The 19,830-nt window shown below is 36.8% G+C and overlaps 5 protein-coding genes across 7 annotated transcripts in view; 3 read left to right on the forward strand and 2 right to left on the reverse strand.

Annotated features, from left to right (window-relative positions):
- LOC105174316 (probable E3 ubiquitin-protein ligase LOG2) lies at nt 1,959-4,505 on the forward strand. Of its 2 annotated transcripts, XM_011096371.2 has the most exons (4): nt 1,972-2,085; nt 2,203-2,589; nt 3,407-3,884; nt 4,061-4,505. In XM_011096371.2, the coding sequence occupies exons 1-4, from the start codon at nt 2,030-2,032 to the stop codon at nt 4,175-4,177; spliced, it is 1,038 nt and encodes a 345-aa protein (XP_011094673.1). In that variant the 5' UTR covers nt 1,972-2,029; the 3' UTR covers nt 4,178-4,505. The 2 variants fall into 2 exon arrangements, with proteins under 2 accessions (XP_020553740.1, XP_011094673.1); XM_020698081.1 differs by having other exon boundaries at nt 1,959-2,589.
- LOC105174317 lies at nt 6,029-10,174 on the forward strand. Of its 2 annotated transcripts, none has more exons than XM_011096373.2 (8): nt 6,029-6,432; nt 7,147-7,641; nt 8,095-8,270; nt 8,644-8,925; nt 9,029-9,101; nt 9,199-9,289; nt 9,368-9,447; nt 9,572-10,174. In XM_011096373.2, the coding sequence occupies exons 1-8, from the start codon at nt 6,334-6,336 to the stop codon at nt 9,812-9,814; spliced, it is 1,539 nt and encodes a 512-aa protein (XP_011094675.1). In that variant the 5' UTR covers nt 6,029-6,333; the 3' UTR covers nt 9,815-10,174. The 2 variants fall into 2 exon arrangements, with proteins under 2 accessions (XP_011094675.1, XP_011094674.1); XM_011096372.2 differs by having other exon boundaries at nt 8,095-8,269; nt 8,637-8,925.
- LOC105174318 (dystrophia myotonica WD repeat-containing protein) lies at nt 10,408-16,314 on the reverse strand. The gene is made up of 11 exons (XM_011096374.2): nt 15,876-16,314; nt 14,812-15,126; nt 14,619-14,727; nt 14,437-14,530; nt 14,034-14,121; nt 13,867-13,950; nt 12,826-12,919; nt 12,636-12,723; nt 12,369-12,474; nt 11,923-12,015; nt 10,408-11,281 (listed from the first exon to the last, which is right to left on the reverse strand). The coding sequence occupies exons 1-11, from the start codon at nt 16,056-16,058 to the stop codon at nt 10,889-10,891; spliced, it is 1,647 nt and encodes a 548-aa protein (XP_011094676.1). The 5' UTR covers nt 16,059-16,314; the 3' UTR covers nt 10,408-10,888.
- Nucleotides 17,940-18,962, forward strand: LOC105174319 (fasciclin-like arabinogalactan protein 12). The gene has a single exon (XM_011096377.2). It carries the CDS (start codon nt 18,089-18,091, stop codon nt 18,812-18,814), a length of 726 nt encoding a protein of 241 aa, XP_011094679.1. The 5' UTR covers nt 17,940-18,088; the 3' UTR covers nt 18,815-18,962.
- LOC105174320 (dnaJ protein P58IPK homolog) overlaps nt 19,317-19,830 on the reverse strand; it is a 5,268-nt gene continuing 4,754 nt past the window's right edge. Inside the window, exon 9 of the mRNA XM_011096378.2 lies at nt 19,317-19,749. Coding sequence (XP_011094680.1) covers nt 19,564-19,749 — 186 coding nt within the window. The 3' untranslated portion in view covers nt 19,317-19,563. The remainder of the gene's footprint in view (nt 19,750-19,830) is intronic.

Consider the following 19,830-nt stretch of genomic DNA (forward strand, 5'->3'; position numbering starts at 1 on the left):
CCGCAACAATCCAAAATTCATGTACAAAGGATAAACAGTTCTAATTTTGTATTACTTTATATTACATTTGATGTTAATGTGGATTGCGACTCAATTAGTATTCCACTGTACAAAATCTTTGTTCATTCTAATTTTGTATAAATTTCACGATTTTGTTCTCAAAAGGCACTAGAAAAAAGATGTCTTGAAGGCTGAAGCTTTTAAGTCGCTCCTCAAGCTCTTTCTGCCACTAAAATAAAACGCTTGTCTACATCAAACGTATATACTGTGATAAAATTTATATTATTTATATAATTTTAAAAAAAATTACAAATATAAATATATACATGTAAAAATATAATATCAATTTACATCAAAATATCGAGACGAATGTGAAAGGGTTATGGTTGACTTTAGACTCGGGAATTTTATTTGATGGAGCTCCTAGGATCCAGCTAATTGCAGAAATTTTGGTTGACAAATTAAGTTGAACATTATTTGTCTCCATTATTGGATATATATATGTATATATATATATATATTAATATTTCTTTGTGCCTATATATAAGTTTTTAATCATTATATATGTCATGCATGACAATCCCTTATTGCTTTACAATAAGCATTTTGAATAATTTAAAATTGTAATTTACTCGTCATTAGTTGAAAAAGAATTAGAGTAATTAAGTCAAAATGAATTTATAATTAAATAAAATACAATTTTTTAGCGATGCATGGAAATTATTTGACTTTTAATTTAATTAAAATAAACTTTATTATCAATCCAAGACGTGACATGATGAAATCATGGACGTCTATATCAATTTAAGCACGATCACAATGTTGCACTAAATAATCCAAATATGGAACCATAATTTAATAGTGTGGAACTTTATCAAATTATAATATAATATATTTATTTATCATTCTACTCCAACAATTAGGGTTGGGGGGACCAAGATGGGGAATTTTTTCAAAGTCATTAGACTTTGAATCATATCGCACCAAAATATTACTTGGAATTTTTTGGCATATGATGATACGTTGGGTCATTTCAAAGTTGATATGTATTAAAAGAATAATGAATTGATAGTTACGATCTATAAATAGATGTGAAAATAAGTGATTTTTTTTACAACGACAATAGTAATAATTTTATGTTTATTGATTTGAGAATTGTTGCATTACATATATATTTAGTACAACTTACATAACAAGTGAACTCTTCTGTAAACTCATTTTTGTCCAATTTTATAATTAATTAGTTCCTGAATCGATACAAGTTGTAATATTTTTAAAATGTAACTCTATTTTTTTTATTATTGGATTTCTATATGAAAAATTACTTAAATACATAATAATTTAAAATGAAGAAAACAAATAGAATTCGAACCTATAAACTCTTATTAAATGAAATTTCTTGAGGCATCAGTAGCTAAAAGATAGTGTGATGGATATTCACTATAAATGGGTTATTTATTTATTGATAATTCGAAATTATAATTAAACTTTTTTTGAGAGGTTAAAAAAAATAATTTTGTATATACCTCTCTGGAGTCCGGTGTTGAAGTTTGAGTTGAGCTTTCAATGGGCCTAATGACGCCCAAACCCCGGAAAGACATGGAGGCCCACATTGTAAAGGATACGCTCCATTCTGGACAAAACATATTATTTATTGTTTTTAATTTTTAAATAAATTATTTTTTTGAATAATACGTTGATTCAATCAATATAGTTAATAATCATGATAGATTACAATAATTCAAATAAAGTGATATTGAACTTATTTATGGACACCAACCTTAGTCTTAATTATTAAATTTCTAATTTCAATTCTTATTTTCTTTATATTTTTAATTCTTCGATTAATAAAATTGAGAAATCAACTAATTTTGTCTGATTTTTATGATATTTTTCAAATTTTAGTCAACACACTAACTAAAATTTGTGTGGGTCTTTTTCAAATTTTGCTGCCTTCCGGATGTGTTGTTGAATTTAATGAAAGAAACAAAGAGAAAAATGCAAAAAGGAGTGAAGGAATTGAGGATGGATGGACATTGTTGTGAACGTCAAGCTCAAGCGTGTCCGTGTCTTCTTTCATGTCAGGTGCCAACTGCCAACCCAACCTTACCTTAACCTCCATCAACATTTCTCACATCAACTCATATTCTACTTAGTTTCTGCCCTTTCCTTTGTAATCATGGGTAATACTGGGAGCCGCAGGGCGCAGGGACGTAGAAGGACCGCCAGCTCCCGCTCCCACCCGCCGCCTCAGCCTCCGCGACCCAGGCGGTATGCTTTCGTGGCTGAGACGCCTTACCCTCCACAGAATTCCAACCCCGACCTTGCCCAGTATTATCAGTACCCGCGTTATTATCCGCATCCGACAGCGATGCCGATTCCACCGCTGGCCACGCATGCTAATTTGATTGGCAGGGGTTCCTCCTCTGGCGCCATGACGCGGCCTTCGGCGTACGTGGAGCATCAGAAGGCGGTCACGATTAGGAATGATGTTAATGTGAAGAAGGAAACGCTAAGAATCGAACCTGATGAGGGAAATCCTGGCAAGCATCTTGTGACGTTCACGTTCGATGCGACGGTGGCCGCGAGGTATCGTTCCATGTTTGATTTTTTGTTGGTTGTTTTTTCCTGTAAATTCTGTGGGGTTTATTGATGATTGGATGATGATGCTCTTTTGTTCTGCCCTTTGTTTTTTTATTTTTTATCATACCCCAAGTGTTTTACTGTATTTTAATTCCTATGTTTATTGTTGTAGTAGCTATGTTAGTTGCTGAAGTAATTAGTTGGTGAAGGAATAAACAAGCTGAGCCGGGAGTCAGCTTCAATCTTTTGAAGGTTGGCTAATGAGGTCTGATTCACACCTCAATGAGCTAATATATCCAAATTTCCACGAAGAATCCCCTCGTAGACACTTGAGTGGTGAAGTGCATTATGTTATTTTCAAGTTGATTATTCAGATTTTTGTTGTTGACGTACGAAGCTGATGTCGGTAACATGACGCTAAACACACGTGTACTCCTTTGAGGTCTTCGTTTCTCTGATTGGAGCAAACTGAGCCTGAATGCCGGAATATCTGACCTACATTGGGGCTGGTTCACAGATTGATCAGACCAATATATTATCAAAGTTCAATCTAATAAATGCTCTTGTGTTTCCACTTTTAAATGCCTTTTGTGCTTTTCAAGGAGTGGGATTGGATTCTTGAGATATTTTTGGTCGAAAGCTCAATAATCATAACTTGGGCTAAAAAACTCTAGTGGATTCCATTCTTCTCTAAGATATTGCTTGTCAAACTTATGTATTAGCTATGGAGATTTTTCAATTGTCTTTTCTTCCAAGTAAATTGGATGCTTTTCTGTCCCAGGTTCATGAGTAAATTTAAGTTGTGATTTCCTGTTATATGCAGCATAACCATACTTTTCTTTGCAAAGGAGGGTGAAGATTGTTGTCTTACTCCAATGAAAGAAAACCTGCATCCGCCCATCACCGTGCATTTCCGACAAGGTTTAGCCCAAAAATTTAAACAACCCTCTGGAACTGGGATAGATCTTTCAGCTTTTCACGAGCGAGAATTGTCAAAAAACAGTGACAAGAACGTCTACCCTCTGGCTGTTATGGCAGAGGCCTTGCCAAGTGGAAAACCAGACAGTGTATACCCAAACTCCCAGATAACTCAGGCTGTGTTTGAGAAAGATAAAGGGGAATATCATGTTAAGGTGGTGAAGCAAATACTATGGGTTACCGGCATGAGGTATGAATTACAAGAGATTTATGGAATTGGAAACACAGTGGAGGATGATTTCGATGGGAATGACCCTGGAAAGGGATGCGTTATATGCCTTTCAGAAGCCCCAGACACTACAGTCCTTCCCTGTCGGCATATGGTACCCTTTTCCTCCCTCATTCTCTGGACATATTTTATGTCTGTTTTTACCAAACAAATAAGAATTTCCTTGAATACGACCGACATTTGGCATTCATTTAACACTCGATTTCTGAATCAATCTATGGTAAGGTTCATGTTAGCAGTAGATTAATGAGTCTGCTATTCTTCATGTAGTGCATGTGCAGCGAGTGTGCAAAGGTCTTGACGTTACAGACGAACAGGTGCCCGATATGCAGACAGCCAGTTGAGCGTCTTTTGGAGATCAAGATCAGCAATGGGACCAATACATGATCCCATTAGGAAGCAGACAGAAAACCTGGTGTAGCTCAGGGATGATTCTGAGAAGTGCATGGTTGGATCACCCTTGGATTTCTATTCACATGGCAATGAGCTCCTATTGATGACGGGCCTTTGAGTGGTCCAAATGTATTCTCCACAATGGGATTGCAAAATCTCATTATTCTCAGGGTTCAGTCCGTTTGACATTGATTATACATTGACATACTACACCATACATTTTATTCATCTGTAATAAAATAGAAATATTGAAGTTATTCAAAGTATGTACAAAATGATTCAAAATTCTATTTCTCTCTAAGTTAACTTGGGACGAGACCCACATCTTGAGTTCTGTTTCTCTATCAATATATGTATATGTTTGTGTGTGTCTATTTGTTTACATGAATTCTTGTGTGTTTATGTTTTTATTTTCAGTTTTTAAAATAAAAAAAAATATTTGTTTAAACGTATTTTTTTATTAAAAATATATTAATTTAATATCACAATCAATTTAAAGTATAATCTCATTAATTGATTCAAGTATAAGTTCATTTCACATCAAAATTGAAAATACACATATTCCACTTAAAACTAAAAATGAGAAGACAAATAAACAGGGTAGGAAGGGGGCAGACAATATATGACATCCATGTCTATCATCCACTAATCTTTAACTCAAAGTTAATTTCGCACTGAATAATATATGATTTGGGGGTTCTTTGAACACTATCCACTGAAAGTGAGTAATGATTGATAATGACCCAAATGGTAACATTTGGTAGTTGCATGATTAGAGCCCATAAAGTTGACATTACACATCCAAAACTCTCCTACTAGACTATAGTCAACCAATAATTTCCCACTAATTGCTATTTTATTTGCTAGCATAGCCTCGTGTTCTTGCAAATTGCATTTCTCCACAACTTACATAAATTGCAATAGACTCAAATCAATTTTCAATTTAATCATTTTTCTTTATCGAACTTAATATTAAAACGGTGTGAAATGCCATTAAATAAGAATTACAGACAAAAAAGAATACAAAAGTTTTCAATATATAGTAGGGTGTTAGAATTTATCATATGTTGTAAAAATAATTATATATAGTTTAGGATAAGATGAGTTATCCAAGTTGAATGTTGATGTTATGAAAAAGAGTGGTTGTTGTTGTTTGCACATAAATTTTAATAAAATCATAATGTGGGGTGGGTTTGAGTTTTAATCTATAAATAAAAGAATAAGAAAAGGTTATAAGTTGTATATAGGGATTCCACTCCTTCAAGTGAGGATGAGACTTTGGCCTTTGAAATTCCAAAAGCCAACTTTCCTCATTATTATCCAAATCCTGATTAGCTACCATGTCTCTAATTGTGTGTGTGTGTGAATGCAGTTGAGATGCTCCATCACTCGTCATATTTTGATCAACTTTGACCAATTTAGAGTTTTCTTGAGTAACTAGAGTTGGAATCTCACGATTAAAAGGTTATCTGCTTGAGTATTATTATGTTGTTTTTTTTTATTTTTAATTATAAAATAAAATGAGATTGAAATAAACTCCGATATGAATTGTATATTTAAAGAAGCATGATTGATAAAAATTAAAATAAGAACTGAACTGCACCAAAATGCAATTAAATTTTGGGACTTTTATTTAAAAGTGGATAGAAATTAAAGTGAATTTATGGTTGGTTGATTCCAAATTTTGGACACCATAATTCAATTTTCCCCAATATATCTTAAGAGGTAAAAAGGTGTGTAATAGTTAGATTGTGGATAAGTGAGGAGTAAGTGAAGAAAATCAAGAAACAAATCATCAGCTTTCCTTCTTAGAACAAAATCCGTCGAATAGAAACCGAAGGAAATCAAGAAATACATATCAGCTTTCCGTCCAAGAAAAGGAAAGAAAAACATTATAAAAAACGGGAAACACACACACACACGCTGCAAGAGAAAGCACAACGTGGTTGTTCACTTGTCAGATAATAGATTTGTAGTACTCGTAAGTTGGCGAGAGAGTTTACTACAATAAAATAAAATCTCTCTCTCTCTCTCTCTCTCTCTCTCTGATTCTACTTCCAGTATTTCTCTGTTATGTAATTGTTTTAAGCTTGTTTATTCAGTAAATTCAGGAAAATTTTGGTTCTGGGTGTCATATTTTGTGTCCAATTATGGACTCTGCTGAAGGGAAATCCTTAACCAACAAAAATGATGAGGGCTTTCCCAAGAACAACAGCTCTGTTAGTTTATCACCTCCTCAAGCCCCAAAGGTGTTTGTTCCTTTACTTCTGTGCTCTCTGTTTGTTTCTTTAAGATATATTTCTGCAATTATTTTCTCAAATTTATCATAGAATTTGTCCCTTTATGGCGAATTTTACTTTGTGCTACTGTTATTGAATTTTCAGTATTGAAACAGTGTAATCTTTTTGAACTGCAACTATGGTTCAATTCTTGGAGCTCTTAGCATGGAGCTGAATGTTCAAGGTTCTTCAATTCTTGAACACGGTTCTGTGTTCTTGTGGAAGAAGAAAACTGGGAAAATGGATTAAGCGGGGTTGGTGATTGGGGTTAGCATACAGTTGTTCTTCGTTTGGGTGATGTGCCCTTTAGACATTTGCTTGTACAAATTATTACCGACACCACATGGAAGTTTGTGGAGTATAATTTGTTTGTGTAAAGGAAATGCTTTCACTCTCTTCTTACCTTTGGATTTCGAAGGTTCTTTTGTTGTTGATGCTGAAGAGTGAATGTTGAGTATTTGTCCTGGGTTTGGAGATTGTTTACTATTATTTGTTTGCTTGAAGATAAAGTATATGGGAGTATGATAGGAGCATAAACAATTTTACCTGCACTTTTTGCAGCACTGATTTGCAAACTTATTGACCTTGCTTTATTGATGCTAAATCACTGACTTAAATTCACTTGGGGGAAGACCTTTTTTGATTCTTAAAGGTTGGATTAAGTATATTTCTTATTGTTACTAGGCTGGAGATTTGAGTGAAATAACTGAGGAATCATCAAGCAGTAAGCAAGAGCGGGGAGAAGAGCTGATTTTAAAGATACCCAAGGCAATGATCGAGGGATCCATGGAGGATTCGATGACAATAAACATGCCTCTTTCACCTGCTCCAACTCCCAAAAGAGTAAATTTTTCCCCATTACCCAGCCCTAACCGACTTAGATTCATTGGATCTCCAGGCCCTTCGTCATCCAAAGGAAAATCAGCCATGAAAAATTTCCTTCCCAAACTGAACTTCAAATTCCGGAATACAAACTCGGAGATAGAAAAAGATGCCATGCTAGCACTGGGTGCTTCCCCTGAGATGCGTGGGAAGATATCAATAGCTAGAACATTCTCTCTTACGAAGATTTTCACACCCAAGATGAAGAGGACATCATCCTTACCAGCTACGCCTATTTTGCACTCAAATCCGGAGTCAGCTCATGGAGGAATTGCCAACATTGAAGCTGATGTACCTGTGAGTTCCTTCTCCAGAACTGTCATTTTATACTGTACCTTCATTATTTCTATTATTCCTGTCAGAATAGTTATTAGATAAAAATCTTGCAAAGTTAAACTCTGCTACTGGTGCAATGACCATTGCAATGGATAGTGCTTTTTTTCTTTTACTGGATGAAGCATGTAGCTTTCGGCATTAGAATGTTCCTTCATGAGATGAGTTTATATGTGGATTTATTGTTATATGTCTTTGTTCGTGTTGAATTTTATGAGCTCTGTCTCTAAACACATTGTTATTACTTTGCTCAAGACATTTTTTATGAACTATATCCGTTGATTTTATCTCTTGAATTATGTCAATTGGAGTCATGTTTCTTGATCTTCTTTTGGTACGATGGATAGAAAGTTTATTTATTAGAACCAATCAACTTCTGCTTTCTGACTAGACCTTACAGATTCCATCATTGTGCAGAAAGGTGGGTACCAGCTACCAATGCATCGTTCCTTGTCAGTTCCTGTCCTCAACAAAGATGGAAGCCTGAAACAGATGGACTATTTAGGTGGTATTTATCGTGTGATTCCTACTACTCCAAGACCAACAGAGCAGATTGCTGCAACATCAATACCTAGTGTAGCAATTGATATAGGTAAAGTTTTTACATGAAAGAAATTATCCTCTAATCGGTTCTTGGTGAGATGATTAATTTTCTGTATTGAGTTTTTTTGTATGTCTTTGTGGAACCTCCAGATCTTTGAACAAAACTTTCTTGAAAGTCAGCTGTACTCGACACATTGGGATACAGCTCTTACGTATTTTGTCAAATTTAATTAAATAAGACAAAATAAGCATCGGGATATTCTTGAAACAATTAATATTCACTGAGGTATTTTTGAGCATCGAAATATCAAGAACAAGAAGGGTCGCCTACTTTTTTATATTTCTACAGATGTTTTGATGCTACTGTCAGTCGTTTGATAACCAATATACAAACTTATCTTAGCCATTATGTTCAGGTATGAACAATAACTATACCAAAGACATCCCTCAAGAAGAAGCTGTTTGTAGAATCTGCTTGGTTGAACTTGGTGAGTGCTCAGACACCCTGAAGATGGAATGCAGCTGTAAAGGTGAACTTGCACTAGCCCATCAGGAATGTGCAGTTAAATGGTTTAGCATAAAAGGCAACAAGACTTGTGATGTCTGCAAGCAAGAGGTCAAGAACTTACCTGTCACACTTTTAAGAATCCAAAATGTTCAAACTCGAGGACATGGAGCTCGTCAGCCTGAAGTAACTCGGTACAGGCAAGTGAATAACTTTTCTCAAGCTCCAATAATGAAGAAAAACTCATGTTGAATTTTTAATCCAAAGATAACTAAAGTTGGTGGCTGATGCAACTATTTATAGGGTTTGGCAGGACGTTCCCGTGCTTGTTATCGTTAGCATGCTTGCGTATTTTTGTTTCCTGGAGCAACTTTTGGTGAGTGAAATGGCTCCATACCCAGAAAAATAAACTTCACAGATGGTTTCTCTTTAAAGTTATAAATTCAAGTGATGATATGGCTTTTGGCATGCAGGTTGCGAAAATGGGATCCAGTGCAATTGCCATATCTTTGCCCTTTTCTTGCATATTAGGTCTCCTTGCATCTATGACATCAACTACTATGGGTATGCCACTTTGCTTCTGGAACTTAAGCGTAAGGTTTGCCATCTCTTTTAACTCATTCTCTTGCTTTTTTGGTGTAGTAAGGAAGAGATACGCATGGATATATGCAACAATTCAGTTTGCGCTGGTGGTTCTTTTTGCACATATTTTTTACTCGGTGGTAAGACTCCAGTGACCTTAAAGTGGTGTTGAGTACTTGCTATAAGATGAACTGATGGATGAATCTGAGATGCGATATTACTACAGTAATTTGCTAGCTAACATGATTAGACCTTGATCTACAGCTTCACGTGCAAGCAGTTCTATCTGTTCTTCTTGCAACATTTGCTGGTTTTGGAGGTGCAATGTGTGGAACTTCCATTCTTTTCGAGATTCTTAAGTGGAGAAGAACATGGAATGCTTGGTCAAATACCGAAGGTGATTCTGCACAGACGAACCAAGCTTCAGAGACCATTGATGCTGGCCAAACAGGTTTACAACTACCCCAAAGTGAAGCACAGAATCAAGGGAGTGGTCATGGCAGCTGACGCCAGGGAATAACCACATCTTAGTGAAACCAAAACAAGAAAATTTACAGTTGTACAGAAGTATTCCTGTTACAGAATAGTTATTCTACTTGTAGCAATTGTCGCTACATCTTGTGTTGGCATTCTCATGTTGACACATAGAGTCATCAAATTCTGATTCTGCCTGGCGAAGAGGCCAGCACGAGTTGTCCAGTTAAAAGAAGGGGCGTAGTAAAAATCACTGTGAATATTATCTGTACCTTTGGACGTCTTCATTCCTGATTGGTTGTGTTTCTTCTTCCATTGCCTTCTTAATGTTTGAAGAGTGTGAAGTATATTATTGTATGTAGAAAGTAACATGAATATATGCAAATTGAGTAATTACCTGAGTCTCTCTTCAAATATGATCCACTTGTTGAATAACATATAACTTAACATCCATTTTATAGACATGTTAATCTAATTATTCACTGTTACTGAGTTACGGCACTGTCTATGCGGTTCCAAGAAATGGCTGATTAAAGACATTGCTCTCCCTCAAACGCTAACCTAATAATTGAAGAACAAAGTAAGCATCAATAGCACATTGTAATCAGAACAAACTCATAATGCAATCATGCACAATATCAGTCATATATAGTATAGTCTAAAACGATTAACTCCCAGAACAAGCTAATAAGAAGAAGTATTCTGTTAGGTCAAAGGCGAGTCCAGCCAATCAAGTTTAAGACATTCATATAGATTTAGCTATTCTGTGGCAAAAATGGCCATGGAAAGTGGACCACTAAGAACAAGGAAATGGGAAGGAACAAAGAATGTCAAAGGCGCAACTTCAATTATTTGATCGATCGCTAAATGTTGCTCTGACAGCTCTCTCATACTTACAAAGTGGTTGCGCACTCTATCTCAATCTCATGGTGACTCCAAAGGCACTTTTAGCCCTCTGCCTGTACAATGTCAGTTAATCTTACTGCACATGAGTTTATCATATGCTCTGTCATTTTCAGTAAAAACTGTGCAAATGGCAAAAGCAGCACTCTTCATTCCAACTAGAATTGCAAAAGCTTTATCCACACAACATTGATTCTTGAGTCATTATTTGTAACTAGAACCGGCCACCTTTCCTGATATCGAGTGCTTTTCCTTCAAGCTTGTACTCGATAAAGAATCAGAGTTACTTGATTGGCTCTCAGACAAACCTGGTCTCATCCAAATTTTTATGTGGCCCTCCCGGCAAACTGTAAGAACAGATTCCTGAGTGAATATTAGACCAGAGAGAGGTTCTGTGTGGACACGATGAGCTACCAGGGGAGAGAGCTTTGGAACGTCTCGCATGCTCGGAGCAGGTTGCAAGGTGCCGACAGGGCAAGCGTTGTCCCAGTGAGACGACTGACTTCCAGTGCTGAAAGTAGGAGAGCCGCCAGGGGCACGACGAACTGGCACTACGAGCTCCTCCATTTCTAGATCCCATAAGAGCAATTGTGTGTCCTGCATAACATTTAAGTTATTAAATGACATAACACAAAGGCTGAAAAGCATAAGCCACACAAATTTTTGTATTGAGTTTATCCAAAAATTATCACATTCTGAAGCAATGTAAGCTATTGGGCTGGTAATGTCTTAAACAATGAACTGTATTGATTTACATCATCCAAAGATCAAAACAGAATGTATATACAAATTTCCAAGGAGGAGATATTTTACTGAAAGGTCCATGTTTTTTCCCAATAGAGGAATATGCAAACAAGGAAAAGGTTTTTCTCAGACCAGAAGATTATTAAGGAAGTCAAATGAAAATCCATCCATGTCAAGGCCAACTGTATAAACATCATAGTACGAGGAGCAAAAAGATGAGTAAAACTAATCCTGGTGAAGGTCAAGGATTAGCCCCTTTATTGGCCCTAGGTTATTCAAAAACCCATTTCCATTTCAAACCTGAAATGAGACAAATGCCTTGGAAGACTTAAAAGGGGATAATTTGATTGGGTGATGGCTTGTTATTAGTTTGATCTTGAGCTTAAAGAAGAAACCAAAGAGCTACAAATATTAGATGGCGCAGAAGAATGAACACTTGTGATTCAGGTTGAACAGCCAAATAAATTTATTGGACTTTGACATGGTTCAGGTACCTGGCCAACAGAACCAAAGCGATAAACGACATTTTCACCCACACCATCTGAACTTGGAGCATTCCAGTATGAATCAAACGCCACTCCACTAACCTGCCATCATGAAGCACAAGATGAGTAAAAAGGACATCAATTACTACATGAGAAACTAAACAGCAACAACCAGGTGTCTATGCTGTTTGGGTTCTGCTATGAGTATCATACGTCGAATTCTGTGGGTAAATATTGGATCTATCACACATTTAAAGTCAAGGGCACACAAGAAATTATTCCTCCCTACAATCGTATACTTTAGTTCAAACTTTAAATTGGTATGGAATTCTTCAGAAGGAAATCTAACTTCTGATACTTCACGGCGGAAATCATGGTCAAGAAGCCTAGTTAATTGCAACAAGCAATTTCTTTAGAAAGCAAAACAATTTATTTAATAATAGCTGGTAGCTCACCCATGAGTTGTGTCCCTCACCCCATGCTACAATCTTTCTTTCTTCCATACTCCAGACTTGAACAAGGTCATCCTCACCTCCAGTCAAGATGTATTTTCCATCCATGCTGTTGTTTCACTTGCCGTTAGTTACACCATATTCTTACAACATCATTATCAACTACATAATTTAACTGTGGGAACAATCTTTTGAGAGAACAAAAACCTCTGCATATAGAAAGAAAGCAAAAAGAACTTCAATTTCCGGACAGAAAATTTAGTAACTCACCTCCAAGCACAACACAAAAGAGCACCATAATAGCTTTTTCCACCACATATAAGCTGTTCATTTTTGTAATCAAAGACTCGCAAGTAACCTGCATTATCAATTTAAATGGAGATGGAGAAACATACGGAGGAAAATGAAAACTAACAAGAAAAAAACAAAATATTGAAAGGAGAACAAATTATGGCAATACCATCCCTTCCTACAGTTGCTATATAAGCACCATCTGCTGAAAAAGCAATGCCATTTATTGAACCTTGGCATATGTGCCATCTAGCAACTGGATTCTGCATAGAACCATGTGATGTTAAACAAAGAGTGATTTAGACTATGGAGGTTTTACTAAAGAGCAGAAGAAGAGAGAAGTTATGGTTCAACAATGTTAAAACAAGTCTCACGGGTTGCAGTTGTTACCAAAATGAACTCTCTTGGTAACAAACAAGCCAAAACCAAGTCCTAAAACATACAAATTACATGCAGTTCCAAAACTTAGAGTGCAAAATGCTCCAGACACCAATATATCATGCATTTGCAGTCATAAAGATAAGACGATTTCAGCAAGAACAACAGTAATAGCAGTCTATGACCAAGAATGACTTGGTGCTGGAAAGCAAACTAGCTGCTGCAGTATGAACAATCCCAGAACAAAATCTCCACTCTATGTCTCTCTGAATGTGGACTAACCACTGATTTCTAGGTCTGTCTTTAATGAAAAATAAAAATGTGGCACATGATATCCTTGTGAAACCAACTAAAGAATAAAAATTCAATACATAAGTTGATACAAAGAGATTGCACCGAAAACCAACCAATTCTCTAAGAATCCTAGACAATATAGCCCCTAATGACTAAGTTCTCAATGGACTGAGGCTTTAATGAGTCTGTATTATCATTAAGTCGCAACTCCCTCAACTTATTGATGCATAGAACCAAATTTGGTAAATATTGGTAAGAACTTTTTTATATTTGAAACGCCAAAGCATTCCATAATCTGTCAAATAATGAAAAACTTTATAAACAATAGTTCTAACATCTCCAATTTGGTTAATACAAAAGCTGATAAAGGTTTACTAACAATAATGTGATTCAAAACTGCTGAAGAAGAGCATAAGAAATACCATAAGCTTGTGTCCTTCCCACCCAATAACAAGGTTACTAAAAGTCCCTACTAAAAAATAGTGTCATGAAAATCTACTCCATAATGTTCCCAAAACAGATCGATAATTAGCAATACCTTACTGTAGCGTGCATGTGATACAGAAAATTGTGTTTGATCCTTGATCACTGGGAATGAAGGATCACCAGAACCATCTTTATTCTGAAATAAAAGAGGGACCAATTTAAAACTAAGGAATTAAGAGGATCCCAATTGTTTCATTCCAAATAAACTTCAAAACTTGCCTTTTCATATATATACATATTCCCATCCGCATGAGCAACTACGAATGAGCCATCACCATTGGGAATCCATGCAACACAAGTACAACGACTGTTGAAAGGAAATAGATTAATCTATCAGATAAAAAGTCACAGATAAACCCATTTTCTCATTGACAATGGCATGGTTTGAAGCTACAAAAGTTCAATTATTTGCAGAAAATGATCCATTTATCACCACCAAGGACAATCAAAATCACCAAGATTTTGTTAATCAAATTTTCTTAGGAAAATATTGGAAGCAACATCCTTAAAGAAATCATGTTCTGTTATTATCCAAACAAGAGATGTCACCAAAGATGAGACATCTATATAAAAAGCATGAAAACTTCTGAAGAGAAGCAAAACTAAAGAGTCAATTTCTTACCTATTGTTAACCGAACCATCTTTATTATAATGTTGAGCAGCAACAAGCTTCTTCCCAACATCTTGCAATTGCTGTCTCAGAGATACGGAATAAACTACAAAACACAGAAACCAAAATATACTGAGTAGAAATTGTAAATTACAAATATAATCCTACCAAAAATTCTGAGAGAAATGGCATACCATCTCCAGAGTTCAAACCAATAAGCAAATCATGTCCATCTTTTGCGTCAGGATCATATGCGTGGCAAACAGGATTCGAATTACTAAAATGTATAGACTTTATAGGATCCTATGCAGCACAACAAACCTCTTTAAATCAATTCAATTATGAATCTCAAAATAAAAAGCAAAGTGCAAATAACCACAAAAGTACCTTATCCTGAGAATTTAAGTCACTCACGAAAATTGCATCACCGACGTTGAACACCAAGTAAGTTCCTTTTCCATCAAAGTTCAGATTACCAACCATATTACTCGTACTTGAAGCCCCTAATGATCCTATTCTAGTAGTGTTGCCACTCATTGGCTTACTTCCACCATTCCCTCCAACGAAACTAAGTGCCCTACTCCCATTACCCCCACCCAATAACCTCGCTGCTGCTGACCTCACACCACTGCTTACACCCAAACTTGATGATGATTGTGATGGTGCCTGCATTGGCTTATCCTTAAGATGAGCCAGCGTCACCTGATTCAGAAGATTAATGACATTATTCTAGAATCGGTCAAAAGTTTGATTATTTTTAAATCTGTTCTTCCAAGCAGAATTACATAATTCCAATGCTTGACAAATGGCACTCAAAATAAGAAACTCTCAAATCCAGATGCTTTAACTATTAATTGATTTCAGTCATGCACCGGAACATGACTTAAATCAGTAGCACAGCAAGTATGAAGCGGAATTTAATAAACAGAAGCAAAAGACTTACCTGAAAAGGTCACATTTATAATCCTATCCTCTTCATGTAAAAAACCAACATGTCACGGTTACAAAAGGGCACAAACTTTTCTCGCTAATTTTCTAAATTGGAAACAAAAGAAAAAGAGAAAGCCAAAGTTGCAAAGATGAATGTCCATCATGCATATACTGACCTCCTCCAAACGCCACACAGTTATCAAATAGACACATTAGACAGACAACCATCCAACTAAACTCAAAATCCGCAAATTGGCAAACATGTCATTCCAAAAACCCAACCTTTTACCCAATACACTAGCAAAAAGTCAGAACTAACAATGGACCATCCCCAAAATCTAATCTCTTCACACTACAGGCAGCAGACGATCAAATTAACAAACGGAACATTCTGGGAAATCTTGAACGACTGATTGCCAATAAAAAATGCAAACTTCCCATAAACGTGCCAAAAATAGCAAAAGGAAGAAAGATAAGAAGAAAAAAAATAAGCCCTAGAAAAAGAGGAGAAATTGACCAACCTGAGTCACAGTTTTGCCATGGGCATAGTGAAGAAGGCCGGCGGGGTGAGTCTTCTCATACTGAAGCTTATATTTTCCCTCTGGGGTCTTGAAATACGTCTTCAAACCCGGCGGGGCCTGCGCGTTGTTCCCAGACGCCGATGCAGAGGACATCATATTATTACTCGCCGCACTGTTCATCATCTCTTCCCACAAATAAATCCCAAAAATCTCGATAGTAACTATATAAGTCAAAATCTTGACAAGATCATGCACTGGGAAGGAGGGAGGGTTCTTTTTCCCAAAAATAAAAAAAAGTAAAATCTGGGTTGTGCGTGAATGAGAGTTTGTGCGCGTGTGTATTAAGGAGGGTTCTTTTACCTTTTTGTTTTTCCGTTAATTTCTGTGGTCTCTGAGAGGGAGTCTTGATAGGGACTGTTTGTGCCGAGTTTACTGAGTGAAAAAAGCCCTCAAACAGAGCATGCCAGATTTTTAATTGTGTATTTGACTTTTGTTTGATTCGAAGCCTCTACTCTGTGTTTTTTTCTTGCTAAACCTTGCTTCTTTTTTTTCAGAAAAGAAAAAATCAATAATTATACTATCGAATTTTAATATATAAATTAATATTTTTACTAATAATTAATATGCAAATAAATAAATCTACCATTTAAGTTTGGAATTTTAGGTTTGGGCTTCAGGAAGGTTTTTGTCATTTGCAAAACAGAAGATGATGATGAAAAAGAAGCAGCAGTAGCATACATGTAGATCATGCCCTCCATCCACCCACTGTGATGCAATTCCAAGGAGACATGACTTTGGCCTAGTCAAATTATCAATTATATCAACTCTCTTTATTTATTTTTATTTTGTATCTGAAAAACACCACTAACATGCATTTTCTTCAAACCCATAAGTTATAACCAACTTTTCACAAATAATAATAATAATAACAGTTCCCCTAAATAACTTTTCAAGAAATACAAGAATTAACAGCTTATAAGAAGTTCATTAAAACCCAAATAAATGAGGCCAATAGAACCTAAACTAAAAAGCCGAATGCGGTAAGAGGAAGATGTGGGCTGAATCTGTTATATGGCCTTTGCCCAATCAGACTAGACTGATCTAGTATTTGAGAAATATGTAATTCCTCAAGTTTTGGCCTTTTAAGTATCAATCCCAACTCTCCTAATAATCTGCCCATCTCTAATAATTCAACCCATTATCACTTGGGCCTTTTCAAATACTCATGGAAATGGGCCTCCATTTGTCCAAGTTGTGGGCCATTTTTCTTTTTTCTTTTTTCCTTTTTCTTCAATTGTTGACTTCAATTTCCCTGTTAGCCCTTCTCATCAGAGTTCTGTTCCCTGCAGTGTAGCAAACTGATGAATGTTATCTGGTGGTAAATCAAATCAGAGACACTGTTCAATTTGCATCTATTTTCTCTATATTTCTTGAGGGTCCAGCTGATTTATACCCTTACCATCAATCATGCCAATTTCACCATACAAGGCATCCAATGCCAGCACACATTAGCCCTTCTTTCAATCTCGTTTCATCGGCTAAATATGAAATTCCAAACATCATTCCTGATACAGTCTACCAATGACATGATAAGTATACTTGCAATGTAAGATGACATAAATATGACATAAAAACGACAATAAAATGAAGCCGATCTTGATGATTGTAGTGCAGCATGCATCAAGAATGTGACTCAAGAGAACATGGTAGTAAATTACCCGTGCCTAATTGTGACTAGGAATAAAGGGACAGAGACTTTCAACCTTGATGAGCTATTCAGACTGATTGCTCTATTTCTTTAATTTGAGGGTGTTTTGCTGAGAAAGCAAAAGGAGTAGTAAAGCCCCTTCTACCTGAATACTTGAAGAAGAAGATTGTTTAAAAATGTCCCCAGCATCAAGCAGAATCAGAAATCCAATCATACCCCATGAAAACTGGCCACCAGCAAAGTTGTTTTCTCTTTCATGCCAAGCAATCAAGTAGCTGCCTCAACATTGTCAAAACCTCATCTTCTCACCTTAAAGGCTTTATTTCTTTCACCTAACTCACCTTACTGGTCACTAACATCTCAAAGCCACTGTTTTTTCCTCTGCTAGAAGTATATAAACCAGGTCGTCCTATTTTCCATTCAAGAGAAGCTACTCCTCATTCTTTGTCTTCTTGATTACCTCCACAATCAGAGCAGCTTCTGCAAACTAAAGTTTAAAACAGAGATGAAACCCTTATCTCCTGCATTCCCTCTTCTCCTCCTCTTCGTTTACTCCACCCTGACTGCCGCCCAGTCCCCGGCAGCAGCCCCTGCACCGCCCGGGCCGACCAATGTGACAGCCATCCTCGAGAAGGCCGGCCAATTCACCACATTCATCCGCCTGCTACAGAACACGAAAGTGGCAGATCAAATCACCGCAGCGCTCAACAATTCAAACCAAGGCCTCACCATTCTTGCCCCAACCGATGGCTCATTCTCAAATCTCAAACCAGGCACGCTAAACTCCTTCACCGACGAGCAGAAAGTTGAACTGATACAATTCCATATCCTCCCATCCTTCTTCTCACCGTCACAGTTCCAGGCCGCCAGCAATCCACTGCGCACCCAAGCCGGTGGTAGCCAAGGTTCATTCCCACTGAATGTGACTGCAACCGGGAACTCGGTTAACATAACAACAGGAGTGACCAATGCAACAGTTGGGAACGCAATATACACTGATGGGCAGCTAGCGGTGTACCAGGTCGATCAGGTGCTGCTTCCTCTCAGCTTTTTCATGACTCCGGCACCAGCTCCTGCACCTCAAAAGCCCAAGAAAGCTGCTCGATCGGCAGATGCTCCATCAGGATCTGATGTTAGTACTACAGCTGATTCTTCTGGTGCAATTTGTCTGTCCAAGAAGGTGATCCGTGCAATGGCCTGTGTCATGCTAGTTTTTGCGGCATTTACTTGATGAGCATGACAGATATTGATGCCCGCATGAAATTTTTTCTGTACTTATGGTGTTGTGATCTGTAAAATCAGAGCATTCTTTCCTGTATTTTGTGTGAAAATGTGAGTTGCAAGATTTCATTTAATGCAGACCTACCTTTCTTTGCTAATGCAATTTGCCTGTAAAAAGAGCTTCATCTCTTTCTTAGCCTAAGTATATAAGCCACTTCCCTACGAAAATTATAGGACAGAAATGCTCATTAGGACACAAAAGTAAATACCGAAAAACAAATTTTGATTTTGAATTTTCTGTATCTGCAAATTTACAAAGTACTGCGCTTTCCAGCATAATTGCCAGGAAAGTTTTTATTACTGTGCATCCAAATATGACGTAAAATGCATATCGGCAGTCCAACCCTATATCTACAATGCCAGAATTTCTCGTGGGATGGAATACCGAATAAAACAACTGACACTCTGCAGGAGCTCCAAAGATCTCCATCAAAGAGATTTAGACAGCACTATTCATGAGAGAACTTGCCATTTTTCCTTGAATCAGTGTTTTACATACAATGTGATATTAATTTCCTTGTCGATTTCTGAAGTACAACCTGTGGCAATGACACACCACTGAATAATAGCCTACAAAGATTCAAATGAATTGCACCTATCAACGGCTAATCAAAAATTGCTTTTCCAAAGAAAATCGATGTTCCACAAGTCATCCTCGGTAAAATCATCGGGGAAATACATTCCCATATGTTACAAAGGTTAGAAATGAAATCCTCCAAATCCACCAGGAAAGCCTCCTCCAGGAAAACCTCCTTCAAAGTGGAAGGTAAATTGCTGGGCCCCTCCTCCAAAAGGATTAAACCCGCCACCACCCATTCCCATACCATTATCATCAATATCTTCTCCATTGTCATATCTGGTACGCTTTTCCTCATCGCCCAGAATCTGCGGACATTTATATTCATCATGTCCATTGTCATAAAATACTGAAACGGGGGGGGGGGGGGGGGGGGGAAAAAGATAAAA

Source organism: Sesamum indicum, linkage group LG11 (genome assembly GCF_000512975.1).
Source record: "Sesamum indicum cultivar Zhongzhi No. 13 linkage group LG11, S_indicum_v1.0, whole genome shotgun sequence".
NCBI lineage: Eukaryota > Viridiplantae > Streptophyta > Magnoliopsida > Lamiales > Pedaliaceae > Sesamum > Sesamum indicum.